Source organism: Strix uralensis, chromosome 29, assembly GCF_047716275.1.
Source record: "Strix uralensis isolate ZFMK-TIS-50842 chromosome 29, bStrUra1, whole genome shotgun sequence".
NCBI classification, from domain to species: domain Eukaryota; kingdom Metazoa; phylum Chordata; class Aves; order Strigiformes; family Strigidae; genus Strix; species Strix uralensis.
Window position 1 is genome coordinate 6,669,205 of NC_134000.1, and position 20,585 is coordinate 6,689,789.

At 38.8% G+C, this 20,585-nt stretch overlaps 1 protein-coding gene across 1 annotated transcript; it reads left to right on the forward strand.

Moving 5' to 3' along the window:
* The first annotated feature begins 66 nt into the window (after positions 1–66).
* Positions 67–16,830, forward strand: APIP (APAF1 interacting protein). The gene is made up of 8 exons (XM_074852576.1): positions 67–323; positions 5,855–5,955; positions 8,995–9,043; positions 10,334–10,451; positions 11,383–11,518; positions 14,077–14,244; positions 14,801–14,923; positions 16,086–16,830. The coding sequence occupies exons 1-7, from the start codon at positions 288–290 to the stop codon at positions 14,898–14,900; spliced, it is 708 nt and encodes a 235-aa protein (XP_074708677.1). The 5' UTR covers positions 67–287; the 3' UTR covers positions 14,901–14,923; positions 16,086–16,830.
* Positions 16,831–20,585: the final 3,755 nt, after the last annotated feature.

Consider the following 20,585-nt stretch of genomic DNA (forward strand, 5'->3'; position numbering starts at 1 on the left):
CGGCGAGCCCTCCCACAGCACCAGCCGCGGGCGCTCAGCCGCTCGCCTGCTCGGGCCTGACTGCCTCTATCGCGCCAGGTACGAGCGAATACCTCCCACCGGCGCACCCGCGCCTCTCCCGGCCCTGCCCACCCGCCCTCGGGGTGCGCCCGCGGCTGCTCTACAGCTGCTCCCGCTACCGGCCCTTTCCTGCCTTCCCTCCCGCCCTGGGCGGGGAGCGGGGACAGGGCTGCACCGCTCGGGGTCCCCACGCAAGGACCCCCCGCCCTCGCCGACCGGCCGGCGCCATGGCAGCCGCCGCCAACGACCGCGACGCCGCGCAGGTAACGCGGGCCCTGAGGGGCGCGGGGCGGCGGGCGGGCCCGCACGCGGGCGTCTCGTCCCGGCAGCGTCCCCTTTAAGGAGCCCGGCGCCGCGCCATGCGGGGCTGGACACCCCCTGCTTGCAGGTGGGGCCGAGCGCCCCGGGGGCCCCTCTCTGGCGCTCCCTCGCCCCCTCCCTCGCTGCCGGGGCCCTTCCCCGGTGCGGAGAGACCGTCTGCCGGGGTCCCGAGGCGGGACAGCGAACGGGCCGCGGCCCCCTGTGCCGGCCCGGCCGCTGCGGGCGGCCCCGCGCTCGGCCCGCCGCCCCCTCAGCGGGCGCTGCAGGAGAGCAGCCCGCGACTGCGCTTCTTGAGGCAATTCTTCTAACTCTAACAATTAGCTAGTAGCCTTCGTAGTTACTAATTAGCAGAGACTATGGAGACGTTATGAAATTTACTGTGCTTCCCAAACTGTTGGTAGCTGACAGGTACACGCCAGCTGACAGGCTGCAGGTACAGGACTTGTGGCCCATTTATTTATTTACGATAACTCTCGGGGTTTTTTAGATTTGTTTGGGGTTTTTTTCTGTCTTTGATTGGGGTTTTTTATAAGTCTATACTATAAGTCATCACAACCCGAACATGAGTCAGCAGTGCTGTGCTTCATCGGACAAAGCAAACATCGTGCTGGACCGTATGGGAGCATCAGCTTGAGTGAAGCTTGAGATACCTCTCCTGTTTGTATGTGGAACTGGTCGAGAGAGCAGCCCGGGTGTCAGGAACAGTGTGCGACTGACAGCAGGGAGATGAGAATCATCAACAGGCTGGATAATGTGGCCTGTCAGGAAAGAGGGAAAGAATCTTAGTCCAAAAAAAAAAAAAAAAAAAAAAGAGCAAATGGACTTGTCTTAATAAGTAAAATGCTGTCACAGAGATGAAAGGGAAGAATGCTTTCTTTATGTTTAGTAACTGTTTGGTAAGAGATACCAAGCTTAAGTTTCAGCAAGCAAGGTTTAGGTTAGACATTAGGAAAACAGTTCTAACCTGGGACAGTTAAACAGATTGCCTAAGGAGTTTGCGACTCACTGTCGTTGGAGGTTTTAAAGATGAGCTTAAAGCAGGAGCTTCCAAACCCTGTCAGACTTGCCCCAGGCTGCGGTTTCCATCACTTCACCTTCCCTGTCTCCTGCCTCAGACGCTGCCTTGCACCCCTGCCTGTTCCTGCCGTGCTGCTGCCTCCCCGCTCCTGGTTCTGCAAGTCCAACACCAACGGGAAGCATTTTCCTGTAGCATCTGCAACGAGATGCAAGCTGGCTGGCTGTCCAGAGGGGCTGCGTTAAACAAAGCCTCTGCTTTGCTGTGATTCCAAGGGCTAGGAGACAATCCGAGTGGGCTAGGAGACAATCCGAGTGGCTCACAAAATCCCAGTTCCCCTTTGCTTAAGACAGTCTTACTTTAGATCATCAAGGATCACTCAGGTCTTCAACTTTAGAGTCGCAGTGGTATTGGGACGGGGGGAGAGAATAGAGACAACGGCACTTTTTTCTTAATGTTTCAGCAAAGGTATTGGTACTAAGTAACTAGTTTTGGAATACGCTACATATTTTTTGCTTTTGTTGTCTTATTCCGTGGGTGTTAACAGAATACCTGCCTTCATGTGAGTTCCTGCTGCTGAACAAAGGTTTCTCTTGGAAATGTCCTTTCATGGGGCATAAGTGACTAAGCTAAGTGCAGAACATGTAATCACTTACCATTTTTTAAAAAACTATTAAAGCTTCTAATTGCTGCAATAAAAACAATTCAAAACCAAAAAGGCACAAGATGAATAATCAGTTTCACTTGGAGGTCTGTACTTGTTACAAAAATTGACAGTTTGAGGCTTTCAAGCAGAGTAGGAATCCTCACCACGTTGCTTTCCTGTCTCTTCCTTATAATTATTTCTTTTCTCACTTAATAAAACTCCCTTTTGCATTATAAAATCCTTGTATGGTCCTGAAGGTGTTGTAGAAAATAAACTTTTTAAAAGGATCAGGACAATATTTTTGCCGTTTTGGTTTATTTGATCCATTTTGATGCTGAAGACAGATTTTAAGCAGAGATCTACCAGCTTATTAAGGGTACTTTTCTCACTTTCTGTATACAGTGTAGCACAAATCTGTTTTACCACATCAAACTTACCACGACGTGGCTATGCAGAGAAACCTCATCATAGTTTACTACCTGTCAGTATGAAATATCAACGGTATGATTTAATCTATGCAGGCTGTGCTTATTTCTGTGGAAAATACATGATTTCTAAGCAATTTATGAAAGGGAGGTACGTATTTCAGGCACTGCTTATTTACTATAATATCTTAAAACATCCACTTTGGAGTTCAGTTTTACATCTTTTTAAAATTATCCCCAAAACCTTTACAGATGTGTCTGTTCCACAAGTAGCCTGGATCCACCTTGGTTTCCATTGTCTTAGATCCACATCATTTTCTGGGTTTTTGGGTTGGGAGGTTGGGTTTGTTTTGGTTTTTAAATTGTATTAGGTACAGTAATTTGGATTAAAAAAGGAAAAGCTAATTTTCCTTGAGCAACCACAGTCTTGCAGAATAAAATAATAGTTTTTTGAAAATGGAAATATTCTGAATTTTCAGTGAGTACTTTCAGTCACTTTCTGTTTAGAAATTTGCCAGCAAGTTTGTTTTCAAAATAATAATTTAATGGATTGAAAAATTAGTTACATCTTTTAGTTCATAGAAATTTGTGGCATTTTCCTTCATACCTAACAGCATGTAGTAACTGAGGCTAAGATGGTAGCAGCATAGCAGCAAAGAAGCGAAATTGTTCGTGTTAGCTGTATCAGAAAACTAGTGGGCCAGATCCTGAGTTGAAGATGTGAAGGAAGAGATAACCACTGGCATCCATACTTCAACTTAAAAATCAAATTTAAAAGTACTGCTAATTGAGATTTGACAGAAAGTAATCCTGTTGAGTTGCCTACTGCTTTCACACATGTTTACTCCCAGGTTTATTACAGCAAGTGCCCTTTTTTAGTTATGGAAAGAACTGTCATTTTTATTATCAGTAATTTTAAACATGAAATACAATAATATTTTTCTTTAGATAGTTTATGGTTATAATCAGTATTCACTGATCCTGGAAAGATGCTGTTAAACTCTGAAGATTGATTTATAATCCTGGAACTCTTCAGAAAAATAGTCAAAATTCCTTGGTTATATTTATTTCATATGTTCTTGATGAAAGTAGCTTCTGAATTTGAACTTTAAAAGATTATTTTTAATGATTCACAGTGGTGAAAAGCACTCATGTTCTCCCATGAATATGAATTTTGCAGTAAATGTCTGGCTTCATCAAAGAGGGAAGGTACAAAACAACTGTAGGAGTGTTATAGGTTTTTTATGGCTGTGTACATTCAATAAATAATAGCAGTGTAAACCTGTTTAATATAAGCTTATTCCATCAAAAGTAGAAGAGACATAATTTTTCTTTGAAATCGAAAATACTGCTGTAGGTGCTACTAGGTACTACAGTGACAGTGATGTCATTTTGAGTAAGAGTCAGAACAAGATACTGTGGGACTCAGTTTTGTGACAGGCAAATAGATAAAAGTTATGTACAGCCATTAATTTTGTATAAGTAAACCAGAACAACAAACCAGGGACCCATAATTTACACATACTATGGGCCTGGTTTGTGTTTGTAAACATGCGACACATGCATTAATATTTTCAGATTCACAGTACATTTCAGAGTCGTTAGTATTTGAGGAATGTTTGGTTAGAGTATACTTGATGTGTATTACTGTCTTCAGTGGAAAGGAGCTGGGAAAGAGGGCTTTTATTTTCAGCTGGGTGAATGGGGAAGACTTCAGATTTTTTTCAATGTAAACATAGGAGTTTGTGTTTGGCTTGGGGTCTTTTTCCTTCATGTACTCTTGTATATTCTGTTCTGTTTTTTCAGGTAATGTGAACTCGTGGAGGTTCACAGTGCTTTAAAAATCTTCTTACACAAGTTTCGAGCAGTGCTGGTTAGAGTCTTGTTTCTGTCACTTGAACGAACAGATGATTTTTTAATATAATCACTTCAGAAGCAAGCGCCACTGAAGAATATGGTGCTACAGTGTTAAGTTGAAGTTTGAAGTCCTGATCAGGCTTCATGCATATATAAAAAGAATCATGTAAGAGATGACTGCAGTAGCAGGGGACTGTATTTGGTGACCTAAGTGTTTAGCCTTCCTAAAACTAATACATTTTTCTCCTGAAAACAATGCAAGGAGCACATCTATTGCGCTTAATTGCTGATTTCTGTCACACACCCATATAAGAAACAAACCCAGCTGTATTACTGTGGTAATGTAGGTGGAAATCTCACCCCATCCCAGGGAGATAAATTGACGTAAATAGAATGATTGCTCTGTTTCTCTACTGTTTAGTTCCTTATTTGATGGGTTCAGTTGTATCGGGATCTTTGTGAAAGCACATATGATTTTTATTTTTACACTGGTAAATGGGGGAAGACTTTGGCTTTTTATTCTTTCAGATAAGCTAAAAGAAATCCTCAAGACAACATCCAAATGAATAAATTCAAGCACACAGCATGAATTAAAGTAGCATCTCACAGTTGTCTCTGTGTATTCTGGTTGTATTTCTCATGTAAATGATTCCATCATTCAACATTTTTAATTTTCCAGATTAGTACTCGCTTATCAAAGACTGCTGTTAGGTACAGCTTGCTTAGTTTTATATGTTCAGTGCAGAGCAATGTTTAGGATTTCCAATAAATAGTTTTAGCCTGTACTGTAAAGCCACTCTGGTTTAGATTAACTATGAATGAATCTCTGATACTACAGATACCGAATAGATAAATATAAATATGTTTATTGATGTAACAAACAATGGAATATGGAAAAATTTAAGAACTTTTTTTCCTTCTGAAAGAAATATTAAAATAGGGCAATTTGCCTTCTAGCCAACCTGCTTGTGAAGTAACCTCACGTTGTAAAAATATGGGAATGTGAAGTTCATCAAATAATTTGACTATGTTTTCTATGGTATTTTTGACTGCTATGTAAAAATATTGTATAACAGAACTAATAAAGGCTGTTCTACTGAAATTTGTCAATCAAGCAAAATAAACCTACAGAAAACTGATTCAATGGGAAAAGTTATTAGTTGAGCTTTTCAAAATGGATCAGGTTAGATGCATTTATTTTTCTTTTTTTATGGCAATAATCTATGACTTAATCTCGCTAGTGTAATACCTCTGGGCCACTGCACTCAAATAAATGTGAGATGAGACCTTTCCTGTAAAGGATAATCAGACATGCATTTTATCTGGGGGGTTTGTTTGTTCCTTTCGAGATGTGAATGGTGCCTGCAAAGTGTAAAGGGCATTGTGCAAACACGCAGTCAGTTTGTAACTGAAGATCGTATAGACTGCAGTATGAAAGTACTACCCCTTTAAACTCAATGTCAGAATTGAAATCCTTAGGTTTGTGATGTTTCTGATGATTTTTAATCTATTTCTTTAATTTATTTTTAGGAGAAGTTACACCCAAGAAATCTTATCCCAGAGCTTTGTAGACTGTTTTATGGTTTGGGCTGGGTAACAGGAACTGGTGGAGGAATCAGCTTGAAACATGGGTAAGTAGAGATGGACGAGAAAGAATGTGATGGTTAGAGAGAGAGAGGGACTGTGTTTAGTAGTTGGTGAGGGCATTTCAGTCCCATGAAAAATCTTTGAAAGTCAAGTGAGCAAGAAGGTAGAGAAGGAAATGAACAGTACGCTATACTCAACCATGTAGAAGGGAGGTGGCTGGTCTGAATTAATCATTGCAGTCCCTTCAGTGGAGAGAGCCAACTTCAGAGAGTGCCTTTTTTCTGTCCTTTTCCTGTCTTTTTTTAAGGTAGATGAATTGTCTATAAGGAACAGTGCATTCCTCCTTTTTCATTTCACTGACTATTGAATTTAGAGTGGGTTACACTAGGCACAGGGCTTTCACATGCCTGTGTTTAGATGACATGAATCCCACCCTACACATTTTGCAGGCAAGACATTACCTTTAAGAAAGGAAATTACTGTTCTTCTGAGATAATTTCTAAGGAGATATTTTTAACATATAATTAAAGCAGGACAGGTAACAGCAAAACATTTTTTGGTGTGTATCCACTACTAAGGAGCACCACTTTACTTTTTAATTTGGTTGTCTCTCCCCATTCATACTTTCCAAGCTTTTAATGGAGACAGAGCTCCTCTCAGTGGCCACTGAAAAAACAGAAGTCCTCATTCTGCAAAACACCTTGCACAGTGCCTGATATTCTGTCCCCAGTCACAGGGTGTTTTGACTCTCTAACTTGAAAGTGTCTGACCTCTCACTCATTTTTCTGACATACACTCGCACGCAGACACAGCCATTGCTACTCAAATATATGAGAGCTATATATCTGAAGTAAAGGCTCTAAATGCTAACATTTGTGCTGTTCTAATTGCTTTATGCAGGTTATTTCACTTCCCTGCTTGATTTTGCAAGAGAAGCAACAGCAATAATAATAATGAGAGGAATGATAAGAGGATTAGTTCTTGTTTTTGAAGCTCTTCATCTGTGGAAAGATCTTTCTAGCACTAATTTCTCAGCAGTAGCTAAATATGGCCTGTTCATCATTTCAGTGCAATTCATGTTGGCTGTGGCAAGACAAATGGTGTCAACAGAGATTACACTAACATAGTAGTACAGTTTTCCTCAGCAGTTATAGAACTTGGTTGCTCAGACTACACCAAAATACATATTCGAGTTGGTACCAATATTGTACATGGTCTAGGAATAGTAATCTATGTGACTGTACTGGTTTATACCTAGAGTAACAGTAGCTGTGTTTCAAAATTAATAGTTATGAGGCAGAGATCAGACTAGTTTAGAATTGTTACATAGGAAACAGTGAAAGAACAATTGAAATTTGATTGAAGTTCTAACAACTGGTCTTACCAGCTAATCCTAATCAGCATTACTCAGTGTGCAGTTCGTGTCAGCTACTCAGAATAAAAATGCCAATTTGTACATGGGATTGAATATTTAAAGTGGATCTAGAATTCTTTTTCAGGTATCATGTGTTTTAAAGGCTGTATTCTATCATCAGGTTTTCCCTTTGTGATTAATTTCTTAAAAAAAAAAAAAAAAAAAAATTAAGGAAAAATGCATGTCTTCCATTAGTAACTGAATTACCCCTTGATTTCTCAATGTGTTGCACTCTGAATCATCTTGCTCATGCAAAGGAATTAAGACTAAATTAATGCAATGTTAGCAGTGTTAATTCATGAATGTTAAAAAGCACAAATGTGATAAAGCCATTTTAACACTGTGAAGATTATATCATTTTATTTTTGGAAGAGTTAGAATCATAGAATCATTTAGGTTGGAAAAGACCCTTAAGATCGCGACTCCAGCTATAAACCTAACACTACCAACTCCACCACTAAACCATGTCCCTGTGTACCACGTCTACACATCTTTTAAATACCTCCAGGGATGGTGACTCAACCACTTCCTTGGGCAGCCTGTTACAATCCTCAACAACTCTTTTGGTGAAGAAATTTTTCCTAATATCCAGTCTAAGCCTCTCCTGGTGCAACTTGAGGCCATTTCCTCTTGTCCTATCACTTATTACTTGGGAAAACAGACCAACATCCACCTCGCTACAGCCTCCTTTCAGATAATTTTAGAGACCAACCAGGTCTCCCCGCAGCCTCCTCTTCTCCAGACTAAACAGCCCCAGTTCCCTCAGTCGCTCCTCGTAAAACTTGTGCTCCAGATCCTTCACCAGCTTTGTTGCTCTTCTAACTTCTCTTGTCCAGAAATATAAACATCTTGTGGTCCTTAGGAAATGTATCTGTAACTTGACTAATTATTCACTAGATGTCTCTGTGCTCCTAAATTTAGTATGTTACTGTTGAAACCAAATAGTGATTACAATGGAGAGAGATAATCTGGGGTTTGTTTTTGCTATCATTAAAATTATTTCAGATACCATCTTAAAATCATTTTAATTTAAATCAATTTTTCATCTTCTTTCTTCATGTAAACCTTACAAAAAGTGATGCACTTGAATTCCAGTTGTTTAATTGCATTGAATTAGTGTTATCTTTTTATCAATGCAAATAAATGTATAAAGGCATTAAAAAACTAAACTACATAGTTATAACAAAAACCAAAAGTATTTACATTGTAGAATACTACAGATATTTAATATTGGTTATAGGTAGTCTGTGGATTTTCTAGTAATAGTTTTGTCACCTGTTTTGTCATAGACCAGTATCTGCTTGCAATTTCTCTTATTCCATTTTTATTCTGAATTCTGGGAATCTGAATTTGGAATTATTGCAGCGGGAAGCTTTGTGGTTTTCTTTGTAGGAAAAATAAGGCTGCACTTCCTATGTGTGTTTTCGATCTCTCGTCAAGTTGAAAGTAGAGTTTTGTACCCCTGTAAGTTAGAGATTTCATATGCCCATGTATGATTCAGTTCGATTTTGAAAACATCTACATGTCAGTCTATGAAAGGAGCAAGAAAGTTATGAAATTATGAGAGGCTAGATTTGCTATTTCCTTCTCAGTGGATGGAGAGCTCTAATGCTTGTGCAGTTCAACAACTCTGTGTTTACCAGTTTTCCCTGTCTGTAACTTTTCTTAGGAATGAGATCTACATCGCTCCTTCAGGAGTCCAAAAGGAAAGAATACAGGTATGTTGAACTGTATTTTTACCTCAGAGTTCATCTTGAGATGGATGGAAGTACCTTTGTTTAGAGTTTCATTTTTCCTTATGTAAAGTTAGAAACTTGTTATACTGTTGACTGCCTTATTGAAACAACTGAGGATTTCACTCGGTACTCCACTAGCATAGCAAGCCAACGTGTGTTTCAGTGGCCAGTTTTTATGATCTCTTTGTTTTAAAGTAACACAGAAGACTGTGAGAGACTCAAGTCCAGCTTTATTGTTTGTCAAGCTTGAATGGCTTTATAGCTGTCTGGCTACAGTTTCAAGTTACTGTGGTACATACATAATTAAGCATTAACACCTCATCTCTATTTTCATTTGAGTGGTTATAAATCTTTGTCTTGATATTCTCAGTAAATAGATGGGCTCTCCCAATGAAAAGGTGACCTTGTCTATCTGTCTCCTTTCCAAAAAAAACCCAAAATATAAGCAGAGGGAAGAATGGTAAATAACTATTTTATGACAGCAGAAACTCCCCCACAATAGAATATATGTAAAGGATTTGTTGTTTTATAGGTCTGAGGGTAAATACAATGAGAAGTGAAAGGAATCCCTTCGCTGATAGAAACTTGGGGTTTCACAGCAGTGATCCCTGGGGATGGTAGCAGTGAGGTCAGGCAAAGGGGTAACATGGGAAGATTGTGATGGCCTGGTCTTTGCTAGCAGTAGCAGTGGATTGAGTACAGTGAGTAAGGAAATCTCTTGCAAAGCTATTTCCCGCTGATTTTTTAAAATAACATTAAAGAAGAAAGTTTGATTACTGCCCTGAACAATTCTTTGGACTATTATGAGTAGCCGATTGATGCAAAGGTAACATTCATGTAAAGCTACTAAAAACAAGGTTTAAAAACATAATTCGACAAGTTAAATATATGTAGGTTTAATTCATGACCTTTGTTGGCTCTTTAAGGGAGAAGGAAAAGTACATCTACATTATTTTTTGAATCAGTTACTACTTTTCCTTTTGATCTATTGTCTGTAATTAGATACAGGCTGTCTCCTTTCTGAGAAAATGTTAGTTTTACAAGTATCTGCTTGGCAGCAGTCTGAATAAAAAGACTACCTAATACTAATTCGCATTACACAATGTCAGTAAGTAGTATTAGAAGCTAGAATAAATGCGGTGTGTTACAGCACTTTTACAAAGTTAGAATCACTTTCTGTATTAAATATGTGGTGTTTATATTTGTCTCCCTAGAAGGAAAACTAAACTATTCAGGTCATCACAGGTCAAAATAGTTTCTTCTTTCTTACAGCCAGAAGATATGTTTGTTTGTGACATGAACGAACAGGACATCAGTGGTCCTCCACCACACAAGAAACTAAAGAAAAGCCAGTGCACGCCTCTTTTTATGAATGCCTACACTATGAGAGGTGTGTAGCAAATGTTTTCAGTTCAGCAACGACTGAAACACTGTATATACACATCCACAAAGTCGATATTCAGTACCATATTCTTCATACGTGGAAGTTACAGTGAAGTAAATATGACACTATAGAATAAATTGTTTTGCAAAGAAATATGTACAGTGGAAGGTAATCTGTGGTAACATCCTATGAGTCATTCACATTTTAATCTTCTCATGTAGTTATCTATACCTGTGATCATCTTTTCAGCACTAATTTTTAATGCAGTATATTCGCAGGTTGCAGGAGGAGCTGGGGGATTTACATCTGTAACTTTAGAAAGGATTTAGGGAGTCTTCTGATCTTCCTGCACAAGAAGCTTACACATGTACCAGAGGAAAACTCATTTCATGTTTTTGGCAACATTGCAACTTTATGAGTAAATTATAATTATTGTCTACCTATCTTTCCATCATGACACAGTAAGATAACGTTAAATATTTTTTTAGAGAACCAGTGCATAATCGAAGTAGAGTACTAGCCTAAAAAGAAAGTAAAGGTCTTCAAATTTTTGTCTCTCAAATAAGTTTGGGAGTTCTTTAGAATCTCCGAACTCTGATAAAATTAATAGTGATTCAGTCATTGCAGTATGTAAAGAGATGTACAAGTAGTGTTTCTCCTTGAATTTGTGCAAGTAGTTTTTCTCCTGGAATTTGTCGCTAACTGAAAATGAACACTGGTGTGCTGAGACAATCCATAATTATCCTTTGTAGATGAGTAATTGTATCATAGCTTCATTTAGGTTGCTGTATATTTTTTCCTCTAATGCAGTAGAGCACCATTTGCTAAGATGCCTAGGCAAAGAAATTGAATCAAATAAGTGAAAAACATTTTCTTAATAGACATATTTTAAAATGAATTCCAAAAATATATTTTTTTCTTCTTTTGCTGTTCTTAGGGGCAGGCGCAGTGATCCATACTCATTCCAAGGCTGCTGTTATGGCTACCCTTCTTTACCCAGGGAGTGAGTTCAGTATTACTCACCAGGAGATGATAAAAGGAATCCAGAAGTGTACCTCAGGAGGCTATTACCGGTACTTCTCTATATTTAAAAAAAGAGGCATGCTGTGTGATCATTTGTTTTCAGCAATATAAATAAATGACAAGTCATTTGAGTTACGTGTGTTAAAGTGTGTAATATAAAGTGTTAGGAATAAGAAGTAAAAATACCTCTGTAATAAATCAGAGACTGGCTTTCTGTAAGAAGGTCTCAAGCCTATGGAAGAGATGTGAGATAAAATCTTGTAATGTCAAGGCAACTGTGGTCTGTTGAGCTACAGAAACAAACCAAATAAAGAGCTATGTCTTGACAAATATCTCACGAACAGAGATGTTAACGCATCTATACAGCGTTAAGCTGAAACTGGAGCCAACCAAAATTAGGTTGGATTGATAATGTACAAACTACATTTGGGTGGGCTTCACATATCACTGCCTGTGCTAGTTTAGGGCATGTTAAGAGAGTAGAGGGTTTCAGATTTTACTTGACAGACTTTGAAAGAAAATTCAGAATAAACAGCTCATTAAAGATAATGTTATTACTTTTCAAGGATGAGCTCTGAGGTAAGTGCTGAGTTATTCCAAAGTATGTGTGATGGCTTGTTTTGAGGACTCCACCCACAGAGTGTTGAATTGGGATCTGCAAACAATATTTATATAATATGTGACAATTAGATGACAAATTGAAATGCTAAATTCTTCCCACTTTTTGATGTTAATTTTTGTAACTATTGCCCTTTGACAAGGGAGCACGCCTTATGTCTGGTGTGTGATTTTATGCCCAGGTATATTTTAATCAGTGTTGGTTGACTTGCCAGGTTTACCTTCTTGTCAATTTGTATTTTTAATGTGGCAAAAGACACCCCTTATATTGAATTGTCTATCAACACTGGTTTTAGAAAAAAAACACAGGAGTTTTCTTTATTGAATATGCACGTTGAATTTTCAAACATTCCTAGTTGTTAGTCAGGAGACGTTGTATTTATCATTCATTGTATATATCTCTGAGTTGTCTGGTGTCATCCTGTTAATTTACCAGAAAAACTAAAGAAATCAAAGCTCCAGACTACATGGTTCCTAAGTATGTATTTGTCCATACTAGACTGATTCCATTGTCTTGCCTCACACAAGGCTCCCCATTGAATTCAAAAGAAATTTGATAGTGCAGAATGGAACCTTGCAGAAAAGGGATTGACAGTGTATTATTTCTAATTACACAGACCTTTTCTGGAAGCTCTTCGGGAAAATGGTACAGATGAGATGATCAGAAGTATTTGTTGGCCTAAATATGATCCCACTGGTGCCAGAACAGTTTTATCTTTGACTTCAGCAGAAGGAGAACTAGATCTGTAGCAAATAGCTTTGAAAGTCTCAGACTGTCCCGAGATATTTTATATGAAGGTTTGACTAAATGGAGGCTGCTTATATTTCAGTGAAACTAAAGAGATACCAAGTAATTAACTCATTCAGAGTCTTTTGGGGGTTTTCTAGATACTAGTTCTTGATAAAAAGCTTACGGTTATGATTAGGAATCAGTTACGGTATTTATACCTGCTTCCAAACTCATGTCCAAGTAGAAAGCAGAACCTAGGAAACCAATCCCTTGGCTCATTTGGCCTCACTAGTAGTAAACACTCCAAATCTAATTTTCATGATCAGAATATGTAAGAGTCGAAGTAAACCTACAAAACCACTTAATTTTCTTCATTCGCTATTTTTATAGACTTCCTTGGGAAAGCATCAGCATTGAAAACTGTGTAAGGGATGAGACTTTTTTTTTTGGTATTATTTTTACCATTACTTTCTCTCTGTGTTTTATAAAAGTACTACTAGCATCCACTCATGAAATATCTATGTGATCTCAATGATAAATCTGAACCTGAACTGGGGACTTATTAAAACTATTTAAACAAGTTTCTGCCAGTGTTAATTAAAGTTCAGACAATGCCAAATATCCCAGTCCTCCTTCAGAAGAAACTCTTAGGCAAGTTCCACTGTGTAACATGCATCATCTTGTCTTTGGAACTGGGGTTCTCAGGCTCTCTTAAGATCACATATAGCCCACCAATGACTCCATCACAGAGAATTTATTTTTCATGTGTTGACTCTACTTTCTATTTATATGCCTTAGCAGGACAATCTTATTTCCAGGGGCTTTTTGGACTACCTAAACTATTTTTTTTTCTGCTCTCCAGCAAACAGCTTCATTTCCTTCTTCATGATGTGATTCTTTTAAATAATTTAATCTGAGATAAAGCTTGTAGGTGATGCCAATACAGGATGATGAGAGTCTGAAAAAGTTGTAAAGGGACCCAACTACAAAGTGATATATGAACAAACAGCTACACCTAATACATCAAAGTGTTATTTTCTTTTTGTGCCTCAAGTGTAGCTCAGGTATTGCCAACAGAGAACACATTTTGGAGTGAGAGATGTTCCTGAGAGTTCTTATGTTACAGCATGACTCACAAGGGAAGAGCATAAAATCACTAGCGTTGAGAATCTTTACATCTTTACACAGCCTCTTGCTTAGGGAAAAGCTTCCATACATCCAAACACAGCGGTTTTTTAAATGCATTCCTTTTTCTTTTAGGTATGATGATACACTAGTGGTTCCCATTATTGAGAATACACCAGAAGAGAAGGATCTCAAGGAAAGAATGGCACGTGCACTGGAAAAATACCCAGACTCTTGTGCTGTATTGGTCAGACGTCACGGAGTTTACGTATGGGGAGAAACATGGGAAAAAGCCAAAACGATGTGAGTACAATTTAGGAATATGGTATCTTTTGCCATTATACCTCAAAATCTTAATGCCCTTGATGTCATGTGTGTTTCCAACCCATGGAAAATGATTCAGAACATTAAATTCTGGCCTCACTGAATATGTAGGGAGCTTTTGGGAATGGGTTAATCTGTGATTCCACCGCTTGGTTTTCCTCTCATATCAGTGCCGGCTGATAGGGTTGCCAGCATTTTCCTTTCATATGGACAAGTCTCTCCTCATATGAAACCTGCAGGCAATCTCTTGCCTCTACATGACACCTGCCAATACTGTTTCTGTAGTCTTCCCTAGTGCCATTTATTGGAATTTACTTCTTCATTTGCTGATGGAAATGCAGCAAATCCAGATCACATAGCAAAAGTGCTGGGACTTTCCATACCGCAGTAATGTGAATAAATGATAATAGAACTGTCCAGTCAGACCATCACATTGGTGATGTAAAGCTCAAGGAAGAAAAATATTAATTTCCATAAAACATGGTAAAACTTGAGCCCTACTTTACATTTCACTTTTTTTTCCTTTTAATTTTAGGTGTGAGTGTTACGATTACTTGTTTGATATCGCAGTGCAGATGAAGCAGCATGGGCTAGATCCTTCCAAACATCCAGCAGGAGAAAATGGGATCTTGTAAATGACAGCAACATTGATGTTCAGGTGTGAATTTATCTGTAGAGATGATCTGTTTGGAGGGAGAGACTTACAGATGACACCATCGCTTCAGTCTGCTTCAGTATTGCACATCTCCCCTGCTCCGCCCCATTACCACTGCAATTGTATCTATGCCTGAAGTGTGCTCCTTTACCACACAATGCAACAAAAAGATACGTATTAATAGTTAAGTATGTCCTGTCCATATTTTAGCACCTATGTACATCATGGAGTGCAATTGCTTTTTAAGACTAAATTGTATCAAGCATTACTAGAAAAAGCCAATGGAGAAAAAAGACCTTAGTCTAGTAAGCTAATCTATACAGAGGTGCCTGAACACCTACTTTTGTTCTTCAGCTTGCAGGATCAAGTCTGCTTTCAGTCCATCTCAGTGGTATTACTTTTCCTTCAGCAGAAATGTCTGGTTGCAATTTGATTAAGTTTTATTGATTATTGTCACCTGTTTACCTCATACGGCAAATTTCCATGACACTTTGTTTTCTAATGTAGCAATGATCAATGTTTTGAAAGTTTTCCTAACGAACACTTTAAAGTAAAAGCACATAGATAGTGTGATCAGGCAGTACTTTACATGAAGGGTCCCTGAAACAATTCTCAGGTAAGCAGTGTACAGCTCGGTATGGCAAAACACAGTGGTAGCGTAACATTTCAGGGTCTGGGACGCTTCTTGCTGAAAATCTAAGCAAGTGTAAAGATACCAGTACTGAGAATATAAAGGAGTTGCTAACCCAAAGTGGTGTTCTGATGAAACAGGATAGGCTAACTTGTTGCACAGAGTTGGCCCATCAGATAATCTCCACCCACCACGTTTGCATCGGAAAAGATGACAAGTGGCTGCTCGGGCAGCCTGACCCCAGAACAGACAGGTGCTTGGATCAGTAGCCTTTATGCCCACACTAGAGTAGGACGCAGTGGGACAGGAGGCTTTCTGTCAAGTGAGTCTCTGCATGAACAGGTATTTGGAGACACTGGCTACCACACCTGCACAGAGCTACCTCACGGCCCACAAGAACCATTCTAAAATTGCCCCTCGGCCCCTGCAGTTGCATAGGTTGGGCTAACACAGTGGCATTAATACTCCTCTGCCTATGTCTTATGACTAAATACCTAGTTTTAGAATATTTTCACTTTTGTTTCTCCTGTACAGGTTTCTTACATGATGATGGAAATTCCAGATTCTACCTCACGCTGTTAAAACCAGAAGGGGGTGCAGTTATACTTGGCTGACTGACAGATGTTAGCAGTCAGTTTTGACTGTGAAACACATCCAAGAAGAAAAAGAAGTTAAACAAAAAAAGCTGAACAATCATTGCTATTTATGAATCCTGTCAAACGCTACAGTAGGGGGAATGAAGATTCAGATGCAAAAAAAAGACTTTGAAAAAAGCTACGGAGAACTAATGCAGCATTTTGTTTGCGTGCTTTAAAAGTTCATATTTCAACAACCTGCATTTGTTGATACTGCTCTACTGCTACATCATTTAACTTCTAGGTCTCCATTTCTGAAAGTTACAGTAGCCTTTATTCTTGGGGAAAAAAGTGAGGACAACCCCTAATTAGAAGTTAAGTATAAAGTTTAAAGCATTGTTTGAACTGTTGATTCATTCATGCCGTGTTAATAGGGGTTTTTTTAAATTAAGCCTGTAGCATATGTATTTTTTAAATTCTCTTAATTGTCATTATAATGAGTAGGAAACATAATTTTATAGTGTGCATTTAGAAGTTGTTACTGAGAGACTGCTCTGGGTCTTGTCTGGTTTTTACCTCTTTAAATTCATTCACTTCCAATAAGGTTATGTTTATTACAACTTTAAAACAGCTTTTTATGACCTATAATTAGCCAGCCTAAGATAGATTTAATCATACTGCTCATTAAAATATAGTCTCACATATTTATGTATCTTATTGTCTTCTTTCAAAATCTTGAATGGCCCCCCAGTGGCACCAATCTAAGCCTTGATTGACCAACTTTCTGATTGAGTATCGAGACTCTAGTCCCAACGGTGAATTGAGACAGGGTAAGCACCAATTGACCTTTTTTTCTGCTATGGGCCATGCATTTCACCACTTCCCCTTGCATCATCTCTGGCACTTTTTTGAGCTTCTGTGGGGTGAATTAGCTCTTCAACCTAAGAGAAAGCTACTGCAGGAGTCAAGGGAAGAAAATATTGTTTCCTAATAAACCACTGGTGAAATGTTGAATCAACTTGGAGGTGGGTCCAAAGAGAACCAGGGCTGGGGCAAAAGAGGAGGTGACTGAAGCCAGAAATGGCAGACACTGCTTCCCCCGTTTCATGGGGATGACTGTTCAGACTTACTTGGCTACTTGTGGACGGGCATTTGCTGCGGATGTTCTGGCAAATTCAGAAAGAACTGAAATCTGTGGAAAGTATTCTGCTAAACCAAGAAGTCAGGAAGAAACATACTTTTCCCCTGTTAATGAGCACTGACTTTTCTCTAGCTATGTATGTCAGACTACTGATTATAGCACAGCATATGCCATTGGTCTCTCTAGTTACTGTAATTGCTTTGTGCTGAACTTCTTACACAAAAAACATCCTGCTTTGGCTTGGTGGGTATTCGTGTCCCCACATAACAGTCTGTCGTTGGTCTCTGACAAAATCTGGTACAAGCCAAGTGCCTGCTGACCTGATCCAACCTGCTGGGTACTGGCTGTTTCTAAGCAGTAAGATGTCATCACTTGTGCCATGACAGGCTGGTGGAGCCACCAGAGTTGCTGCTATGCTGCCAGTTTGCCAGCATCCAGATCCCTCTTATCTCCCCATCCTTGTAGCAGCTACAGCCTGTCTTTCTGTGCTGTACAAGAGAGCATGTTCAGCACCTGCTGCCACCAGACCAACAGCAGCTGTCAGAGATGACATCAAGACCTCAACTGATGAAGTTACCACCCCACAGGAATGATTTATTATAGAATGATCTGCCATCAGAAACTTGCTGAGTACTCATCTACCAAGATAACATATCCTCACCTCTCTGGGATGCTTCAGATTTTCTAAACAGGAAATACCTAAACTTTGCTTTCAAATTTTTCCATCCCCATCAGTCTGAAATCAACTAAGGAGTTGTTAGAAGAATTGCCATATAGTTCAGATAGGCCTTTTTGGTTTTTTCCCCTGATGATTGGGCTGTAGGACTCACCAGCATTGATTACAGTGAATTTAATTGAACAAAATCTTTGCCATTCTATTCTTACATCAAAGGAATAACCACGTTTCACTCTTTTCTGGATTTCCTTACGCGTTTTAGGAACACAAGTATCGCATTGACTGTTTTTTGGTTTATGCCACTGAACTTTTCTGAAGTTTATTTCTGAACTTTTTTCCCAAATGCTTGTGCTACCTGATTCTTAAAATTCATAAAGGGTAGTGGCACTGTGCTGACAGACTGAGAGGTTTCATTAAGATTGGTGACTTGTGACCCGTAGGCACGTTTGTCCTTCCTGACTACGTAATGCTGTACCCGCAGTGTGCAACCTTTAAACCTTAGGGGGAGGGTGACCATCATTATTAATGTGGAATAGTGGTTATCACTAAGTTACTGCAGGTTGTTGACTATATGTTTATTCATCATTTTTTCATTATTAGGCACTTGTTTGTCAGTGACAAATATTTGACAGTGACTCCACATCTTGTGAGTGTATGTGGATTGCAGTAAGAACTTTGATGAAAAATGTTATTTTTTAGATCAGAGAGTGACTTTGGACAGGCTGCATAATCCTGTACTCCACTTAAGCACAAAACACATCTCTAAGTATTTTCAAGACTTCAGAGGTGCAGCTGACATGAAGGGACAGAAGATAGTATTTCCCTTAGCTTGTCTTCCCTATGGGCATGCTAATGAAAATACTACTTAGTCTTCGAATCTAGTTGCCATCTATTGATTGTGACCTTTAATTCTTTATTCAAACTGCTAGATTCTGCAAAAAGTAAATTCCTGTGGTATTCTGATGATGCTCTCAGAATAGGCCGTAATTGTATCATTCTATAATACTGATGTTTTGTAAGGATTAAGAAGATTTTACACTAGGTGTTGTTTTGTTCTGCATGTATAGTGACAAACTACAAAAGAACACTCACAAGGAAAGGTATTTTTTGTGAAATATATTCTTCTCAGGTCATGTTAATTGCAAATGTTCACTTATCCAGCTACAATTTGCCACTCTGACCTTTCTAAAATCTGTGTGAAATATCAAATTTCTATAGTAGTATAAAGTTCTTTCATATAGAATGCCAGGATGCTCAGAGTCCCATTCAGTGGTATGGAAATGAGCTAAATACACTCTTCTTACATCTGTTTGTGTGTGAACTCTCAACAAAGAAATCAATGACTTCACAGCTTAGGTGGCTTCATAAACCTGTGAAATGATTACGGTTTCCCAAAGTGTTCAGAAAGCTCTTAAAGTTCAGCTCCAATTATGTAGAACAAAAATATGAAAAATTCCTATAGGATTTAAAGCTTCTCAACTCCCATCATTTCTCAGTCTAGATCATTTTCTGATGTGAATTGTAGGCTAATAAGCCAGCTAGATATTTTTATGTGTACAGCAAAGACTTGATCTCCATCGAAGCCGATTATCTAGGTTTAGTATCACCAGATAGGCTTATGTAAAAATGACATAATTCCCATTTCAAGTGGGTCATCCAAAAAACTAATTAAGTTCTAGTGTTTCCCAATAAAAGTAGTTCCCTAGCAGACATCCTACTTGCTTTCCAAGAAGGAAATAAAACTGCAGAACACAGCATCTACACCGCAGAACAACTGGCATCCTATTTCCTTTAACTCTGGAATCGTAATTTAAAAATTAACATCTGAAAAAGCCCACTGAATAGCGGAAAAGTACAAATAAACCAGTAGCCTTCCTCTAAATTATTTTTTGCCAGACTTTTTGCAAATATTTCTGTAACAATATTTTGCCGTTGTACAGAGGATGACAAATTGGCAAAAGAAACCTGGAGCACTTTAGAGGGATTCTGTATCAAGGAACAGAAGAAAATGTGTAGTTTGATATTAATGCTGCTTAATTTCAAAATTAAGGTCAAAAAACCTCTGAGCTGATATGAGTTAAGGTATCCCTGTTGAAGGGAGTTATCAGTCATGTACTCTACAGATTCATAAGCAATAAAGAAACTGGGAGAATGCTTCATTTTTGAAGCCACTTTGTAGTTCCCTTTTGTTGTAAGGGGAGGTAAACCCTTGCAGGCTTTGTTTTTACTTACTTTCCCTACATATAAAATGAAATAAAAGTTGTGCTTTACAGACCTAGGTTATGTCCAAGGACAGCCCTCTGAGCTGAGATCGACTTCTGTAACAGAATATAGAGGTGCCTGTGATTGTGCTTTGCTACCAGCTAATCAAAGCTTTCATAGAAGTCAGTGAATCTGTAAGTTTGGTTTAATTTTAAGTCAACTTAATGTCAAAAGCTTAATGTTACTCCAGAAGAGTGCTACCTGATACGATTTTTAAAAGAGAAAATTTCTAAGTCCCTGAGTCTGAAAAAGAGCTCTCAGGCATTTATCCTGGTATTACCCAAGGATTCACTACATAAATCAGATGGCAAATAAAATCTCACTATTTTTTGGCTGACATCATTAGCACAGAGACCTGTTTCTGCTCAGTTTGAGTGCTA